Genomic DNA, 20,715 nt, shown 5'->3' with positions numbered 1-20,715 from the left:
ATGGCCGACTTCAAAATGGCCGCCATGGTCAACACCCAGCTTGAAAAGTTTCCCCCCTCCCATATACTAATGTGCCACAAACAGGAAGTTAATATCACCAACCATTCCGATTTTATTTAGGTGTATCCATATAAATGGCCCACCCTGTATATATGAGACAGCACTACAACCCTATAGCTATGGGTAGGATTAGATACAGTGGCTCAGCAGACAGTATCACACATGATAGGATTAGATGTAGGGCCCAGCTCGCTGACATTGCAGCTCCAGAGCTGGACCTAGGAAAGGTAAGTATAAAAATTGCTTTGCTTTTTTATGTGTTACTAATATTTTTTTATGTATTTTTGTTTTTTTATAGGTTCGGTTGTTGGACTTCTTCAGATTCGAGGACTACTTCGATTACGGCGTTGTTTTTTCTCAATAAAAAGGTTAATAAGGGTTGTGTGTTTTTTTTAATTTCAATAAAGTATTTTTTCTATGTCTTTGTATTTTTTTAAACTTTATTACTACCGCCTTAATAATGGACGCTGGCTGATTGACATGTTTGTTTTTCTATATATTTTTTTAAGACAGTATACTGGTACTAACGTTTGCATTCAATTAGTAAAACTTTTAACTACAGAATTTTGGCCACCTCGAAACTTGGGTGATATATAAAGCAGAGTAGAATGGCAAAGGCTAGAATTAACATAATTAACATAATTACAATAACACAATACGCAGTGTAGTTCCATAATAAAGTATACATCATTTACATAATATTGTGTTACAAGAAGATGTTCTCTTTAAAATTACCTGTAAATAATCTCTCAATGTTGCCTCCATTTTTATCCTGCTCTCATAGTTGACCATTAGCTTGTCTTTTTCATCCAAATAGCTGGTTTGCAGCGTTTGATACGCTCTGGCTAATGCAACATTCTCCTTAAGGGCTGTATCCAAGGCTTCCTGAATAGTCATATAGAGAATATACATTTAGTAAGGATATTCTTATAACAGAAATTATAGAAATTAGTAATTAAAATGAAGGTGAACTTTTAAAAACTTTAGTTAAAAAAGTGAAGTATAAAAAAAGGATAGGCCATCAGTATATGATCGGTGGGGGTCCGACACCTAGACCCCACATCAGCTGCTCCGGCTGCCTCCATGCACCGAACGTCCATGCAGTGGCGGATTATCATATGGGCGATTCGGGCGGCCGCCCGGGGCCCGAGGCTCCCAGGGGGCCCATGGCAGCCCGAACCGCACATCATCTTGCAAAGGTACCTATTCAGCGCGCTAGCGCTGCTAACTAACGAAGATGAGGAGGGGAGGAGCAGGGAATTGGCCGGGAAAGGGGTAGGACACGCCTCCCTGACAAGTGCGGGCCGCCGCCATTGAGTAACAGAACAGCGACGGACGGCTGTTCTGTTACTCCGAATCTGCAAGACAAGAGTCGGCCGGTCGGTCACCGGCGCTGAGGTCAGTACAGCAGGCTTATCCTCCTGCCCAACTGGTTCCCGACCGCTGGCTGTATTTTTACGGCCAGCGGTCAGGGACGGGTCCTTAAAACCCGAGCCATAGACTTTCTTCGGCTCGGGTTTTAACTTGCTGCCCGCGCGATCGAGCAGCTGAATGTCGGGTCTCCGGCTGTCAGTGACTGCCGGGGACCATGAGGAGATGACAGAAGCAGCGAAAGCTGCTTCTGTCTTCTCCGATGTCTTCTTACACAGCGTTCAATGAACACTGTGTATAGGAATAGAGACAGCAGCAGCAGGTCAGCAGGACTGACGGGATCAGTGAAACGGGCCCTGCGCTAAATTATAATCTTAGATGTGATAGATTTGAGGTGGATCCTGCGTGTCACTGATCCTGTCAGTCCTGCTGACCTGACGGATACAGGATACAAAGCATCTGTATCTCAAAAAGTAAAAATATTTTTTAATAAAACGTAATTACAAAGTTGCACCAAACACACATTTTTATAAAAAATAAATAAAAACGACGTGATTTTTGCGATGTTTTTTCCGTAGACAATGCAGGTTTCGTTTTTCATACACACCTTTTTTGCTATTTTACAATTTTTATTCATAAAGTTTGAAAATAATAGTAAACAAATAAGCTTTTTTACGTTTCAGCCATTTTTTTTGGTAATAACATAGTTTTACCCTAAAATAGACCTTTTATTTGTAATCGTCATTGTTTACCGTAAATTGTAATATATTACATGTCTATATTAGGGTAATTGGGTAATATATATATATATATATATATATATATATATATATATATATATATATATATATATATATATAAAATTATGATATAAAGTTTTTAAATGTGTACATAACCTTGTGGCACTATATACAAGGGGGAGCACTGTGTGCCACTATATACAAGGGGGAGCGCTGTGTGGCACTATATACAAGGGGGAGCGCTGTGTGGCACTATATACAAGGGGGAGCGCTTTGTGGCACTATATACAAGGGGGAGCGCTGTGTGGCACTATATACAAGGGGGAGCGCTGTGTGCCACTATATACAAGGGGGAGCGCTGTGTGGCACTATATACAAGGGGGAGTGCTGTGTGCCACTATATACAAGGGGGAGCGCTGTGTGCCACTATATACAAGGGGGAGCGCTGTGTGCCACTATATACAAGGGGGAGCGCTGTGTGGCACTATATACAAGGGGGAGCGCTGTGTGGCACTATATACAAGGGGGAGCGCTGTGTGGCACTATATACAAGGGGGAGTGCTGTGTGCCACTATATACAAGGGGGAGCGCTGTGTGGCACTATATACAAGGGGTGTAAAGGATCTGCTAGGCACAGCTTCGGGGTTAACTCCCAGAACTAATCAGTCAGCACCTGAGAATACATCCCTGAGACTGACTCCTGCTTCCACCATTCAGGCTGGCAGGCTTAGGAGTGGGAGAGCCTATCGTAACCTGGCCAGACTCAGCTAGCTCCCGCCCTCGGTCTATTTAAGCCTGCACTTCCTGTCCCTCGGTGCTTGTGATTCTTTCCTTGTGGTTTCCTGGCCCAGCTACAGCTCCTGCTATTTTTGATCCTGCTCCATACAGACCCTGGCTTACCGACTACTCTTCTGCTTTTCGTTTTGTACCTCGCACACTCCTGGCTTGACTCGGCTCGTTCACCACTCTGGTTGCTCACGGTGTTGCCGTGGGCAACGGCCCCTTTTTCTTGCTTGTGTTCCTTTGTATGTTTGTCGTGTTTGTCGTGCACTTACTGTGCGCAGGGACCGCCGCCCAGTTGTACCCCGTCACCTAGGGCGGGTCGTTGCAAGTAGGCAGGGACAGAGTGGCGGGTAGATTAGGGCTCACTTGTCCGTCTCCCTACCCCCTGCCATTACAAGTGGAGCGCTGTGTGGCACTATATACAAGGGGGAGCGCTGTGTGGCACTATATACAAGGGGGAGCGCTGTGTGGCACTATATACAAGGGGGGGCTGTGTAGTGCTATCCACAGTGGTATGTGTGTGGCGCTCTTTATAGGGGGGGCTTTTTGGTGCTATTTCCAAGAGGGGGAGGGCTGTGTGGCGCTCTCTACAGGGGGCTGTATGGCACTATCTATATGGGGCTGTGTATAACGCTCTCTACGGGGAGGATGTGTGATATATAGAGGGGGCTGTGTATGGCAATATCTATGGGGGTGTGTAATATCTACAGGGGCTGTGTGTGGCACTATGTACAGGGGGCTGTGTGTATGTGGTGTTTTACAGTGTGTGGTATTATTATATTCAGGCGCGCAGTGTTTGGTGCTATTATATTTAGGGGCACAGTATGTGGCACCATGATAACTTTATTTTCGTTTATAGGTGTGGAAATGTTGGAAAAGTGAGGAGACGTCTGAGTGGCAAATTCTGCAGAAATGAGTCATGGCCGGGAGAAGTCGTCATGAGCGCTGAACCGGATGGAGAAGAAAAGAGGAAAAAAACGACTAGAATCTGAGACGTCGTCACCTGTGAGTCACTAGATTTATAGAGAATCTGTCACCTCTCCTGACATGTTTATTATAGGAATCCTTGTATTTCACAAAAAGTCTTTCTGCAGTCCAGCACTGATAGACAATTCCCCTTGTCAGGAGGTTGTGTCCCTGCACAGTGTGATACTCTCAGTATGTAGGGACACAGCCCTGTGACAAGGGAAATCGTAACACTGTTAATGCTTGCCCAAAAAAGTAGTGTCAAAAATAGTTACGGCGCGGAAGGGCGGCGGTGAGGAAGGGGGGCCGAAGTTTGGGTAACAGCCCAGGGCCCATGGTCTACTTAATCCGCCACTGCGTCCATGCCAGAAGCGGATGGCTCCATTCCAGAATATCAGCCAAGCTGCAGTTCTGCAGCACGGCTGATATGCAGTGTACGGAGCCATCTGCTTCCGGCTCCGAATATTGCATACCCTGCATTACATCTGGCGCCAGGAGGCAGCCGGAGCAGCTGATCGGTGCGGGGTCCAGGTGTCGGCCCCCCACGATCATATACTGATGACCTATCCCGTGGATAGGTCATCAGTTTTTCGTGTCCGGACAACCTCTTTAAGTGAAAATGCAAGCCAACATGAAAACTATTCTCTTGCTATTTTTCCTTGCATTTGACTTTTATTTTTTGTTTTCTACCTTGTTATTAACCATACTTGAAATAAAGAACCCACATACATGCTATGTCACAATGATACCATTTTTAAAAGAGGTATCTCACCTCCACACCATTTGGGTGGTGAGATTAGGGGAAATGTATTTATGAAAAATACACTATGTCATACAATCATCAACAAATAAACCAGTTACAAAACCCTCTTTAATATTCCCAACAAAGGCATGTTGATATAATGAGGAGGTCCTCTAACTGGGAAAATTACAGGATGTCCAATGATTCTAATGGCCGTGGCAATGCAGTAGTGCGGAAACATGGTTCCCCCAAACAATAAAAGCTTCTCATGAGAGTTCTAGCATGAACCAAAAAAAAAAAAGACTCCTGCCTATCACTGTAAACCATTGTCTATCCCCAGGAGGAGATTAGGACGAAACACAAAATGCTCTTCCGATGTAAGTCCTCTCAAATGGATCCTATACTAGATTTAAATTATGGCAAAATGGAGGCGACTGATATTACAATGAAAAACAATGCACTCTTTTAATTATATAATGTCAAGGAACCATATTATTTTACCGATGTATAGTACACATAGTTTTGTGAAATCTTCACTTGAGAAATACTGACGGAAGAAGACTTGGAATTCTATTTCAACTACATTCCATTCAGGCATGAAGAATCAATAGCTGCTCCTCTAGACCATGAGCAATCAACAAGAGAGATGTATGTACACTGGACTATCCATATACCATTCCTCACAAAACATACAGACTTTCCACAAAAGGCAAAATTATAATCCATGTATATCTACCTGCAAATAATGCTACAGACTGTAAAATACTGCATGTAGGAATAAAGTTACTAACATTTTCTCACACAAACATATACCTACCTATAACATTTCCTTGTTTCTAAATTAACTACATACAGCAGCCTCATATAATATTACTTTTTATACACATATCATTAAAGACATTGCATAAGAACATAGAAGTAGAAAAAGTCATTGATAAGAACATGTAAGTAGAAAAAATTTACATCTTGTCTTACAAAAATGTAAAATATCCGAGAATATCACAAATTGATGCATAAGAAAAACAGACAAAACTAAAACAGCAAGAAACAATGAATAAACTAACATTAGGTTTATTATCATTACAGCCGACATTATATCTATAAAGCCTTCTTCAAAGGAAGTCCCAAGCATCGCCAACTTGTCACCATCAGGGTGCAAGTGACTGTGACCTAAACATCTACAAGGGGTTTTTTACTTACCTAATGTGCCGCCTAGATCTTTATTAAGATACTACTTGGTTAGTTATAAAAGGTCCAATTAACGTGGTTATTTCTTGTTGTGTAAGATATCTGCTAATAAATATTCTGCACTCGTGAAAGAGCGATTTTGATTGTGACTCTGCGTGTCTTTCCACCTCAACTTTTTCCAAATGTAAGGCTTCCTTGGTTTGGGAGATGATTGAAGCTAGGGATGGCAGCGTGGGACGAATCCACTCACAGACCTCTTAGCAAACATTAACGCAACATGCATCACCGGCGATATATGACGTCTCAGTGACCCATTCCTGACACTAGGACCTCCCAAATGGAATATTATCGTATATGGATCCATAGAATGCCTATACAGGCTTTCATCCGAAAATCTCCCACTTCTCTATAGAAGTCCTGAACATACGGGCATACTCAGAGACCAGTTTCACTCCAGCACTTATTGAAGGGATTGTCAAGTTTAGAAAACCCATTTACATATACCCTTTTAGGGAATTCTAAGTTAATACAGAGGGTGCTCTATTCAGGATTCTCATAGAGTACTTGGGACTGGAGGTTCAATTGGGACAATGACACTGAACGATTCCTCAAATGAGGTCAAGTTCTGTAAAAGTATTTGGTGATCAGTTGGAAATCAGTGATGTCCAAGATTGCGGTTTTAACCACTGCGATACTCTCACATGTTATCTATGACACATCAGAAGATCATTTTAACTGGATTTTTCCTTTAACGCCATTTCAAAGCTTTAAAATTTGGTATTATAATTATTTCATACAACGCGCCAAATTCAAGCTTCTTTCAACCTGGTTGTCAATTGTTGCTGCAGTGACTAAATAAACAAATACTGTATCACAAAACAGTTATCCTACAGTAAAAGAAATATAGCATTATTGTGAAACATTCATATCTACTATTGCAAAAAGTGGAACAACCTGTAAAATCTTTTTTTTTTTTGCTATTCTTATACCCATCTGACAACACACAAATGGTAATTCTATGCCATTTTTACACAGGGTGTGAGTAAATAGAAGTTTATGAATTTTATTCACATATTGGGCCTCATATATCAAAACTGTCCAGGAGAGGAAGTGGTCATGTTGCCAATATTGAGAGGCCAGATTTTTGATTTTTTCCAAAGCAGTTTAAAATATGAATGGTCAACTTTACTTGGTTTCTATGGGCAACAAGTTCGGATTTGCTTTTTAAACTGCAGAATCCTCTATCTTGAGTGAGTTTTGGGCATTTATTGCTATAGAAAAATGCATTAGGGAAAAACTGCAACCTAAAACTGCTTAAAAAAAACATCTATTATCTACAAACATAACTTTTTTTGCATGTGTTTACTATTCCACTCGATTCCCACAGTTACGGCAAGTTCACACAAGACGGATGCTGCGTAAAAGCACACAGCGTTTCCACCCTAGGCACCGCAGGGCATTCCGTCCGAAAAACCGCAACAAATTGTGGTGCATTTTTTGGTCCGTAATGTCCTTTGTGGATTGCTGCACGTAAAAAAAAGTTTCATACTCACCTGTAGCCATGACGATGCGTCCCTCTGCCGTCCTGCAGCACGGCCTCATCCCATGGCGTTTCATCCCATGTGACTGCTGCAGCCTGTGATTGGCTGAAGAGGTCACATGTGATGAAACATTATCCCAGGAGGCCCAGCTGGACTGAATTTTTGGTGCAGAATCGCAGCTTTTTCGCCGCAAAACTCGAAACATCTGCTTTTTGTTGCAGGTTTTACCTTTACATTGAATTCAAAGGGGAAAACCCGCAACGAAAAAGCAGCGCTTATGCGAATACTATTGACATGCTGCAGATTAAAAAAGCGCACCGCAGGTCACTTTCCTATGGGTTTTTCTCCCCTAAAGTAGATACTCTGATCCGTTTCCCTAGGATTGGCTATGCTTTATACCTGTGCTATAGGTTCCCACCCATCCATGTATAGAAGCAGCTCTATTGTAGAACATCTCAGACGAATGTGACCACCAAATAACCTCTCAGATTTTTGAGTATTCTCCAAATACATAATCTTTTTGTACATCTGAGTATTGGTAACTGCTGTTACTATTCACATCTATTTTTTGTGAGCTGATTTTACAAAGGACACCCTATGTTTTGTCTTGTAAGTAGTCTTGTATTCAAATAAAGCTGATCTGGTTTAAATAAAAAAAAAAAAAAGGAAACATACTGTACTATAATATCTACCTCTTAAATACTCTGCACAGCCCAGGATAATAAGTCTACGGTGCACAATCCGCTTAGTTTGTTCCAAGAATCAGACCAACCTCTGTAATTTAAACCATTCTTCAAGGGCTCAATAGACTAAGAACAAACTAAACAAGAAGCTTGTAGGATAAAATATAGACTGAATGTCAGGCACCAGTCTGTGTCCTCCGCTCACCTTCAAGTAGTCTAGAGCCAAGAATGGGAATATATCAAGTAGGGGCATTAATATTTTCAGCAGAGTAGGTGGGAAGAAAAATGTCAACTGAACTCCGGAGAATGTAAAGAATAAATTAAATAAAACTGTTCATATTTCCTGCCCCTTTTAATCTTACTGACGTATGCAAACTATTGGACATGTACTGTAACTGAATATCTCAACTGTACCTGAAGAAATAATGGAGCGTGTCCCAGCAGTAAAACAGAACTGCACTAAACTGATGAGTTTAACCCAGCAGAAAGAGCGGCTGTAAACATGACAAATGCCTGCTATTGATTTCAGGTTTAATTACTCTGTGCAGCACTGACAAAGCCCATCAGATGTTGTTGTGAAGTGTAAATGGAACAGACCACACTCCACTGACCAGAGGAAACTGATGGTGTCTGCAGTTTGCATTGTTTACTTTATCCTCCGTAAACTTCAGCCTCCATCAAATTAACAAGTGCTACTAACCTCCAACAAACTGCTGTGCCCCCCCGGTTTTATAGCAGGAGCTGGAGATTACCACCATCCAGCATGCAATGAAGAGAGGGGAATCTCTTCCAGGGTTCCATTCTATTATCAATGTTGGGTTTTTAGAGATAAACACTTAGGGATCAAATTGTAACGCAGCGGGAACATGCGTGAAAGTGTCGTCAGTTGTTAGAACTGTTTTCTAAACGAATAAAAATTTTATTTTCCTCAAATTTTTTTGCTTGTGCAAATTTGTTCCTGGATGGGGGCATAATGGGATGTGGTGAACATGTTGTGCCTTATTTATAAAACTATGCGTCTGCACCTTTTTATTAACGTTACACACATGTACTGCAGGTCAGGACAGTCACGCATGGGCACAAGAGCACAATTTACCATGTTACCTGTCCAATTTTTGAAGTGCATCTGCAAGTTGCCCGCGAAGTACTTGTACTAAACATTTGAGAAAGTGTCATTAGTTGTTTTCATGGCCCTTGGCAATATCACACACACAGGGAAAAATTTAGAAATGTGCATATATCAATGTACGTTTCCTTCCTTTAAAATCGCAAAGGCTCTGTGGCATCAAACGCCAACATTTTTACTTTACCAAAAAGTTAATTGGTATGTACGCAACATACATGAACAGTTTATAAAATGTGAGAAGAGTGATAAATCAGAACAATACTTCAATTGCCCCACATTGGAAACTCCTGCCCAATAACCAATAAAAGCTAAAAAAAAACAGGAAAAATTGTAATAGCATTTTGTGACCAATGCAACATATTTACACCAGTCAAAAACAAGTTGTTTAATTACGCATAAAATACATGTCTATATGTATAAGCATCTGATATCAGCCTGATATCATATAACAATCATGTGGCCCATACCTGGATGTAAACAGTCATTAAAATTGTGAGTGGTCAAATACCTGTTAAAAGATATGATGAGTTTTTGCAAGAAATTTAGTAGATTTAGTAGATTAAGACTTTATCTCTTTCCCTCCCCCAGAGTTTACACTACAATTCTGCTGGTCAGCTTGGCTGTTTTAAAACTCCTAAGTTTCCCTCTTTTGAAGGTACAATCCTGTCTCTGAGCTCTACAGGCAGGTCTTTCCTCCTCATGGATTGGTTTTTGCTCTGATATGCATTGTCAGCTGTGAGATCTGATAAAGACAGGTGTGTGTCTTTCCAAATCATGTCCAATCAAATGAATTTACCACAAGTGGACTCCAATCAAAATGTAGAAACATTTCAAAGATGATCTAGAGAAATGGGAGGCCCCCAGACCCAGATTTCAAGTGTCATAGCAAAGTAATAATGGGTAAATTAAAAACTATTGAAGGGTTTAGTTATTGATGGAAATATGGTTCTTTCACACAAGGAACAATAAGTGTCCCTTATTGCCTATCCAAAACATCGGGAGATATGCTGTTTTGTACATTAAGCAGAAACCCAGTACAAGCTCACCATGAAGTCAGTGCCAATTTCTACTACGGCAGGAAAGATTCTAGACAAATGATTATAAATCACCATGCCAAATAGTTCTCCTCCAGAACAAAGAAAACTGTCTCTCTAGTGCCATCTATAGGTAACTATCCTGTAAGTCAATGTCCGATCCTTTATAGAGCCTTGAGACATGAGTTGGGTAATAGCCAAACCAGAAGCCATCTGTAGGGAGCACTGTTTCAGAGTTATTGCTTCTTCTTAGTATAGACTAGGGTTCTGGTGTCTCTGGTTTGGCTATTAACTAAGTCATGTTTCAAAACTCTATAAAGGGTCAGTCATTGACTTACAGCGTAGTCACCTTTAGGTGTCACTAGAGAGATCTTTCATTGCTGATTTTCCACCCGCATATCTATATGAAAAATCTTCAATAAATCTGCTACATGTGACGGGGACCTTACACAACCTAGTATATTAAATAATAGATTGTATAAAAATGTATCCCCCGTTCCTGTGGCTCATTTGTCTCAGTATATGTGTTCCAGGCACCTGACAATCTTATTCTTCATAATGGGGATTTAGAGGAATGCACTGATTCTCCTTGCGGAGATCCATCTGGTTGGAAGTCTTAAGGGCAATGCTCCCTGGGATAAAGTGTGAAAAAGTACTCTTCTCCATAAGGAAGAAAATGGAGAAGAGTACTTTTTCACACTTTATCCCAGGGAGCATTGCCCTTAAGACTTCCAACCAGATGGATCTCCGCAAGGAGAATCAGTGCATTCCTCTAAATCCCCATTATGAAGAATAAGATTGTCAGGTGCCTGGAACACATATACTGAGACAAATGAGCCACAGGAACGGGGGATACATTTTTATACAATCTATTATTTAATATACTAGGTTGTGTAAGGTCCCCGTCACATGTAGCAGATTTATTGAAGATTTTTCATATAGATATGCGGGTGGAAAATCAGCAATGAAAGACTGTTGCAGGCAAGTGGATGAGATGTAAAAACAAATCTCATCCACAAGCTGCTGAACTTTTTCTCAACAGAAATTAGAACATGGGATTTTCAAATTGTGTTTGGAATATTCATTGCGGATTTCACTCTTTTCAACGTAAAAGATGTGAAATCCAAAACAAAATCCGAACAGAAACACTGCAGAAATACTGCTGAAAATCTGGAACAAATCCGCTACCCTTCAAGAGGATCATCAGTTTCCCCGTTTCTGTCACTCAACCCAGAAACCCTTGTTCCATTTTAATACACAATATTAACAAGACCTCAATGAACAAAAAAGGTCTAGGGGAAGAAATAGAACGTTATTTTGTTACATATGGATAACAATGGAGAAATCCTGGATCTTTCACAATTAAAGCTAAAATTTATATTAAGCCAATCTGCATAAAGAAGTTATAAAACAAGTGTAATATCTATAATAGGGCACAATGTTTGCAAATGTAAATCGTGAACAGCTGTAGCGCAAGTGTTTAATCCTGTCTTCTTCATTAGAAGTAAAACTATTTTGTTGCGAGCAAAGGCAGCCTAAAAATGCGTCTTCTTCAATGGCAGAAGCATGAGCATTTCAGACACTAATTTAATATAATAGGTGTATGGGATGCAAATGATGAACCCCAAGTGGCCGACTCATATATTAATACACAATTTTGTCAAGCAAACATGGAACTGGAATGAAAGAATTAAGATCACATGAAACTTTTGAGTTAATGAACAGGGTCCTTAAGTGCTCATTTAATTCAAACAGCTGTTTGTTAATGCCGTAAGCGGTGTCATAAACTGCGGAAATACAGTTAAGTGCAAGACACTAGTTAATGCTATAAAGCAACACATGCTCTAATATTAAAGGATTTTAATGGGATTAATACAGAATAAAGCATTAACTCTCTGTTATAATAGCTCAGAGCTGCAGGGCAAATTCTGCCTCAAAAGAACTTTGTAGACAAATCTATAGAAAGTAAAGTCACACTGTACAGCAAATCATGACATTTTTTTATTCCTTGCCAAGAAGTGGAACCCTGATACGTTCACATCTGTTCCAATCACACGTTGGATAAAATCACAGTTTTCTAAAGTCCTAAATAACAAAAAAATGTGGAACCCCTACAAGTTACCATCTGCTGACACTATATCTTGGAGGCGATACCCCAAAGTAAAACATATATACACATATAGAAGAGAAACCTAAACATTGCGTGTCTGTAGAGAAACACAGTTTCATGTTGCTGTCTATAACAACATGAATATGATAATTAAATTAAAAGGGTTGCATTAGATTAGAAAGACATGGCTGTTTTGTTCCAGAAACAGTGTCTCTTCCATAGGTGGCGTCTGGTATTATCAAGTGAATGGAATAAGCTGTAATATCAGACACCACCTATGGAACAGAGGAGCAATATCATACATAGCCCATGGACAAGAGAAGCAATGTTTCTTGAAGAAAACACCCATGTTTTTATAATCTCATACAACCCCTTTAACCCCTTAAGGACACAGCCTGTTTTGGCCTTCAGGACACAGCCGATTTTTGCAAATCTGACGTGTCACTTTATGTGCTAATAACTCCGGAATGCTTTTGCCTATCCAAGCGATTCTGAGACTGTTTTCTCGTGACATGTTGTACTTTATGATACTGCAAAAATTTCGTCGTTAAATTCAATATTTATTTGTAAAAAACACCAAAATTTAGAGAAAATTTGCAAAAATCTGCATTTTTCTAAATTGTAATGTATCTGCTTGTAAAACAGATCGTAATACCACACAAAATATTTACTAGTTAACATTTCCCATATGTCTACTTTATGTTTGCATCGTTTTTTGAACGTGCTTTTATTTTTCTATGACCTCACAAGGCTTAGAACTTTAGCTGCAATTTCTCGCATTTTCAAGAAAATTTCAAAAGGCTATTTTTTCAGGGACCAGTTCAGTTCTGAAGTGGCTTTGAGGGCCTTATATATTAGAAACCCCCTATAAAACACCCCATTTTAAAAACTGCACCCCTCAAAGTATTCAAAACCACATTCAGATTTTTTTTTAACCCTTTAGGCATTTCACAGGAAATAAAGCAAAGTAGAGGTGAAATTTACAAATTTCAATTTTGTTTTACTAAATTCATTTGTAATACAGTTTTTTCTGTAACACAGAAGGTTTTACCCAAGAAATGCAACTCAATATTTATTGCCCAGATTCTGCAATTTTTAGAAATATCCCACATGTGGCCCTAGTGTGGTAATGGACTGAAATACCGGCCTCAGAAGCAAAGGAGCACCTGGTGGATTTTGGGGTCTCTATTTTATTAGAATATATTTTAGGCACCATGTCAAGTTTGAAGAGGTCTTGTGGTGCCAAAACAGTGGAAACCCCCCAAAAGTGACCCCATTTTGGAAACTACACCCCTCAAGGAATTTTTCAAGAGGTATAGTTAGCATTTTTAGCCCACAGGTTTTTTGCTAAATTTATTGGAACTGGTCTGTGAAAATGAAAATCTACTTTTTTCTGAAAAAACATAGGATGTTTTAGATTTGACAAGGAATAAAGGAGAAAAAGCACCCCAACATTTGTAAAGCAATGTCTCCCGATTACGGCAATACCCCATATGTGGTAATAAACTGCTGTTTGGACCCACGGCAGGGCTCAGAAGGGAACGAGGGCCATTTGGATTTTGGAGCGCAGATTTTGCTGCATTGGTTTTCGGTGCCATGTCGTGTTTGCAAAGCCCTGGAGGGACCATAACAGTGGAAACTCCCCAAAAGTGACCCCATTTTGGAAACTACACCCCTCAAGGAATTTTTCTAGGGGTATAGTTAGCATTTTGACCCTACACGGTTTTTGCTGAACTTATGGGAATTATGCCGTGAAATTGAAAATCTAAATTTTTTTCTAATAAAATGTCGTTTTAGCTCAGATTTTTTCATTTTTACAATAGATAAAGGGAAAAAAACACCCCAATATTTGTAAAGCAAACTCTTCTGAGCACAGCAATACCCCATATGTGGTAATAAACTGCTGTTTGGACACATGGCGGAAGTTAGAAAGGACGGAGCGCCATTTGACTTTTGGAGCTCGAGTTTTGCTGGAATGGTTTGCGGCCCCATGTCACATTTGCAAAGCCACTGAGGGGCCAAAATAGTGCAAACACGGCAAAAGTGACCCCATTTGGGAAACTATACCCCTCGTGGAATTTATCTAGCGGTATAGTGAGCATTTTGACCCCACAGTTTTTTTGCTGAATTATTGGAATTATGCAGTGAAAATTAAAATCTACATTCTTTCCACTAAAATGTTGAATTTTTTTAATTTTCACAAGGAATAAAGGAGAAAAAGCGCCCCAACAATTGTAAACCAATTTCTCCCGAGTACGGTAATACCCCACATGTGGTCATAAACTGCTGCTTGTATACACCACAGGGCTCAGAATGGCAGGAGTGCTACTTGGCATGTAGATTTTGGTTGATTGTTTTTTGGGCGCCATGTCGCATTTGCAGAGCCCCTGAGGTACCCGTACAGTAGAAACCCCTGAGATGTGACTCCATTTTGGAAACTATACCCCTCAGGGTAATCATCTAGGGGTGTACTGAGCATTTTGATCCCACAGGTGTTTCATAGATTGTATTAGAATGAGGCAGTGAAAATGAAAAATTATTTTTTTTTCCCCAAAAATATGTAGTTTTGCACCCAATTTTTTTTCCACAAGGGGTAATATTAGAAAAAAACACACATAATTTGTTACCCAATTTCTCCCGAGTACGTCAATACCCCATGTGTGGCCCTAAACTGCTGTTTGGGCACATGGCAGAGCTCAAAATGGAAGGAGTGCTATGTGGCTTTTAGAGCACCGATTTTGCTGGACTGGTGTAGGGGCGCCATGTCGCATTTGCAGAGCTCCCTTAGGTATCAGAGTAGAGTGTAAAACCCTGAGAAGTGACCCCATTTTGTAAACTACACCCCTCAAGGCATTTATCATTTGCCTGGATATATGACAGGGCTTAGGCGTGAAAGGCGCATGTGAGACCTATTTTGGTGATTTTCGCAGCATTAGCCCACAACGGCAGGGCTCTGAGGTCAAATAGTAAAACAAACCCCCAAGTAGTGACCCCCATTTTGGAAACTGCACCCCTGAAGGCATTTTATTAACGGGTGTAGTGAGCATTTTGACCACACAGGGTTTTTTTTTTCTATAATAAATGAATCCTCAGTGGATGGTGCAAAGTGAAAATTGCAAATTTCCACAGGTATGTGCCATTTTAGTGCACAATATTTTGTGCCTAGTTCATGCCACTGAAGACAAATACCTCAAACTGTTAAGCGAGTTCTCCCGGGTATGGCGATGCCATATATGTGGACGTAAACTGCCCGTTGGGCACGCTGTGGGGCTCAGTAGGGAGAGGCGCCATTTGGCTTTTGGAGCGTGGATTTTGCTTAGTGGCAGTTTTGTTTGGGGTTTTGCTTGTATTTCAGTTTATGATGTGGGGACATATGTAATCTGTGCGGAGTACATCAGGGGCATAATAAGAGGGTGTAATAATGGGGTAAATAAATAATAATCCGCAGATATGTGGCCGGTGTCGCACTGATAAATGGTGCCACATTTTGCATCGCCATATTCTGAGAGCCAGAACTTTTTTTTTTTCTCCACCGGAGCTGTGTGAGGGCTTATTTGTTGCGGGACAATCTGTAGTTTTCATTGGTACCATTTTGGGGTACATGCGATTTTTTTGATCACTTTGTATTTAATTTTTTTGGCAAGCAAGGTGACCAAAAACCTGCAATTCTGATGTTTTTTATAGAAAAAAATTTAGGCGTTCGCCATGCGCTATTAATGACAATTTTACTTTATTCTGCGGGTCGGTACGATTACGGCGATACCAGATGTATATAGTTTCTCTTATGCTTTGCAGCGTCTGCACGATAAAATCACTTGTTTCAAATTTATTTTTTGTGTCACCAGATTCTGAGAGCCATAACTTTTTTATTTTTCCGTCAAAAAAAGCTGCGGGAGGGCTTGTTTTTTGCGGGACGGGCTTCAGTTTTTAATGGTATCATTTTGGGGTACATGCAACTTTTAGATCCCTTTTTTTATTCTGTTTTGCGAGGGGTAGTGACTAACAAACAGCGATTCTGGAATCGTTTTTTATTAAAAGAAATTACGGTGTTCACCGTACGGGTAAAATAGCGTGATATTTTTATAGTTTGGGTCGTTACGGACGCGGTGATACCACATATGTGTACTTTTTTTTATGTTTTTATGTTTTTCCTATAATAAAAGGCTTATTATAGGAAAAAAGGCTGTTAGTGTTTTTTGCAACTTATTTTTTTCATGAAACTTATTTTTTTAAACTTTTTTACAACATTTTTATTAACTTGTTTTACCTTTTTTTTGTGTCCCACTAGGGAACTTGAAGGCATAAAGCCCTGATCGCTATTCTAATACACTGCACTACCTACATAGTGCAGTGTATTAGAGCTGTCAGCTATTCACTGACAGCAAGCCTATTAGGCTTCGCCTCCCGGCGGGGCCTAATAGGCTTCCGTACTAGGAAGCGATTGTTAGGCTATGGTTGCCATAGCAACCATCGGAACACCCGCGTGTGCCGATGGTTGTCATTAGCAACCATAGCGTGCGGTCTAATCACTTAGATGAAGCGATAGCTGCATCTAAGGGGTTAATTGGCCGGATCGGAGCCTAGCTCCGGTCCTGGCCATTAGAGCACGATGTCAGATGTGACAAACAGCTGACACCCGCGCCCGTGGCAACCATCGTGGTTGCCGACAGGCTACAAGACACTTCAATGCATCGATCGCGTTGATCGATGCATCGAACGGGTTAATCGGCCGGATCGGAGCCTAGCTCTGGTCCTGGCCGTTACAGAGGGGTGCCGGACATCTGATTACCGGCGGTGATAGCGCTGGCTCAAGCTGAGCCAGCGCCATCACATACCTTACGTCATGGAGCTGTGATTGGTCAGTCTGCTTTGACTGACCAATCACAGCGATCGCCGGCAGGAGACCGCTGTGAATGGTCCCCTGCCGTCTTACTGTGCCGGTCAACTGTCATAAACAGTTGACGGCACAGTTCTGTCACCTTGTCATTTGACAGGGTGACAGTTTTTAGCCAGGACGCACCGGTACATCCCTGTGCCTTAAAGCACTTCAATGCAGGACGTACCGGTGCGTCCTGGTGCGTTAAGGGGTTAAAATAATAATGTAAATCATAAAATGCTAAAAAGGCTATGTTCATACAGGGCGGATACGCTGCATAAAAGTACACAGTGTATCCGCCCTGGCCGCCGCAGGGAATTCCGTCCGAAAAGCCGTTCCAAATTGTGGTGCAGTTTTTTGGCTGGAATGTCCACTGTGGAAAATTGACGTAGAATAAAAAAAGTTTGATACTTACGTAGCCATGGCGACGCGTCCCTCTGCCGATCTGCAGGCCGGCCTCCTGGGATGACGTTTCATTCCATGTGACCACTTGAGCCTGTGATTGGCTGCAGCGGTCACATGGGATGAAACGTCAGACTGGACGAAGCAACACAGAATTATGGGTAAGAATAAGATTAATTTTTTTCTGAGTTGCGTTTTTTGCAGTGGAATCGCTGCTTTTCCGCCGCAAAAATCGCAACATCTGCTATTTATCGCGGGTTTCACCTCCCCACTGAATTCAATGGGGAAAACCTGCAACAAATAAGCAGCGATTACACAAATACAATTGACATGCTGCAGATAAAAAAAAAAAATTCACACAGTTTTAAGTACCTGGTGCTCAGTGGTTTATTCACCACTTCAGGCTGCAGTGTTATCCAGTGACCCAATTAGTGGCCCACATCTAGGTTGGCAGGAGCTGAGAGTGCAGGGATCCTGCCATATGGAGGTGCAGGGGCAGGTATACAGAAACTAATACATACACTGCTGTGAAAACATTTCTTCTATTTTTGTATATTTTTTCAGATTATCAAACTACTTTTAATATTAGACAAGGATAACCCAAGTTAACACAAAATGCTGTTTTAAAATGATGATTTCATTTATTACAGGAACAATGCTGTTCAGCCCTCCTGGCCCTATGTGAAAAAGTAATTACCCCCTTAGCTACTAAATCAACCAGTTAACCGAATTCAATTGACAATTGGGTTCAATTTCAGCAGCTACACCCAGACACGATCACTGCCAGACCTGCTGAATCTAAACATCACTTAAATAAAACCTGTCTGTCAATGTGAGGCTGTGAGAAGATCTCAAAAATCAGCACATGATGCCACATTCTAAAGAGATTGAAATACAGATGCCAAACAAAGACATAGAAATCTACCAGTCTGGAAAGGGTAACAAAGCCATTGCTAAGGCTCTGGGACTCCAGCAAACCACAGTGAGAGCCATTATCCACAAATGGAGAAAACCTGAAAAACTGGTAAACCTTCCTAGGAGTGGCTGGCCTACCAAAATTTCACCAAGAGCGCATGGACGACTCATTCAGGAGGTCACAAAAGAACCCAGACAAACATCTAAAGAACTGCAAGCCTCACTTGCCTTAGCAGAAAAAGGGAAACTTGATCCAGCGCTGGGTTTAAAAGGAAGTAATATTTCAACTTTATTCCAAATATATTAAAAAGTTCATATACAAAGGGGTGGATTCATCAGACGCGTTTCAGACAAATCACTTGTCCTTACTCATGGCGTGTTGCATATACTACAAGATACAGCTTGCATTTATATCCAGTGAGTTCACCAAAAAGAAACTCCCACGTCCTTCCCCACATCCAATAGCTGGATCCAAAGTGAAGGGTCAAAGGTTACTCATGAGTGAACACAGTAGAGTGAATACATTTCAACCTGCTGTGTGATAAAGCTCAGTATACACCTGTGGTTATTTGGCCACCATATGGGTGCAGTGTATACGCCTATTGGTCTGACGTGAGCTCCATACTAACAGAGGGGGGAGAATTAAAAAAATTAGAAGAGCGTCTTATATTGAGCCAATCTAACGGATATAAATGCAGACAGTATAAAAATGACTATGTTAAAATCATACAAAAAAATTATTAAAAACAGTATGTCAAGAAAAACCAATCATCATTAAAAAAAAAGGGGAAGTGACTACATTGTATTTAAGTATGGTAAAGTTCCCAATAGAATTGCTACACCTAGAAAATTGAAATTATGTATTCCAAAAGAATAACAATTATAAATCAATTAGTTGTGTTGAGAAAAGTATAGCAATTAAACAGTCAAACACTAGAATAACCTATTGGTAATATTTCAAGTACCCCCATTCCCCCATAGTTGACTACGCTATTCATCCGGTCAAAACGACGGAACCCTTGCACAACGGAGACAAACTGAAGCCATTGGCACCGTATCCGTCAACATTGAAATCAATGGTGATGGAAATGGAAACCTACGGTTTCAGTTTGTGTCAGTCAGGGCTCCGTTCCGACAGAAAGCTCAGACGGAATGGAGCTGTGACGCAGATGTGAACGAAGCCTAAGTTAACATGTCCTGTCTTTTCCTTGCAAAATATACTCTGGTGTCTCTTTCTACCTATGTGCCTTGCCTATTATCTGACTACTGCCACTTATGCATATATCTTTGCTGGTTTATAGACACTATTTAGTACCCATGCTGATTCTGCCTAGAGACTGACATTATGATACTATGAGATGATGCCATTGGTCTTGAAGAAACTATTTCTTGACTAATTTCATTCTTTGTACCAGGACTTTGTATATATTTCTTCAGTGTTGTTTTTATTCTGTTGAGATCATCTTTTTATAATTTTTTTTTTCTTTTTAACAAATTTCTATAAAATGTATTATGTATTAATGTATCTTGGTGTAATTTACGGTTTATAAGCTCCTACAAGTTTCGATTCTGTTCACACTTCTGCTCTTTTCCCTTGGCTAGAATAAAGTAGCATGCTATTCTATCAAGTAAAAGATCAAATGGAAACTTGATGGATCCATTTCCAACTCAATTCGATCCGGTATAATCTATTACAAAGTCTGTCATGACTCCTGTGAAAAAGCCATTATGTCAGTGTGAACAGAGCATGACAGACTACCGGTGTAAAAAGGGGCATCTACATTATAATTATTATTTTACTATAAATATTATCTTAATAATTATTATTTTACTATCATTATTATCATAATCATTAAATTGTTTAGAGTCACAATAGAAATTGTATTCTCACCTATTGATGCACTGTGTAAAAGAAGCAACATCAACCCTTCATGGCCTAAGCTTCATGGTTCTCATTTACCATGCTAATTAAAATAAATACTGATGGGAAAGATATTATAAAGAATGACGTCCTGCCTATTTCTTTCAATGACAAGACGAGATTAAAAGCATGCAGAATGGGATGGAATCTGATAATCCAATTACGTTGTAATGTTTTCATTGTATTTACGTGGGGTCTACATAGTATTGAATGTAGTTATCATCTAAGTGTATACAGGTTGTGCTATTTATTATATA

The 20,715-nt window shown here is 40.3% G+C and overlaps 1 protein-coding gene across 2 annotated transcripts in view; it reads right to left on the bottom strand.

Annotated features, from left to right (window-relative positions):
- CCDC178 (coiled-coil domain containing 178) overlaps positions 1 to 20,715 on the bottom strand; it is a 425,544-nt gene that overhangs the window by 128,931 nt on the left and 275,898 nt on the right. For both annotated transcript variants that reach the window (XM_075826302.1, XM_075826301.1), the window contains exon 18: positions 796 to 945. In XM_075826302.1, the coding sequence (XP_075682417.1) occupies positions 796 to 945 (150 nt within the window). The remainder of the gene's footprint in view (positions 1 to 795; positions 946 to 20,715) is intronic.

Source organism: Rhinoderma darwinii, chromosome 5, assembly GCF_050947455.1.
Source record: "Rhinoderma darwinii isolate aRhiDar2 chromosome 5, aRhiDar2.hap1, whole genome shotgun sequence".
NCBI lineage: Eukaryota > Metazoa > Chordata > Amphibia > Anura > Rhinodermatidae > Rhinoderma > Rhinoderma darwinii.
Note: the sequence above shows the minus strand (reverse complement) of the source record. Positions and strands in the feature narration are given on the sequence as shown.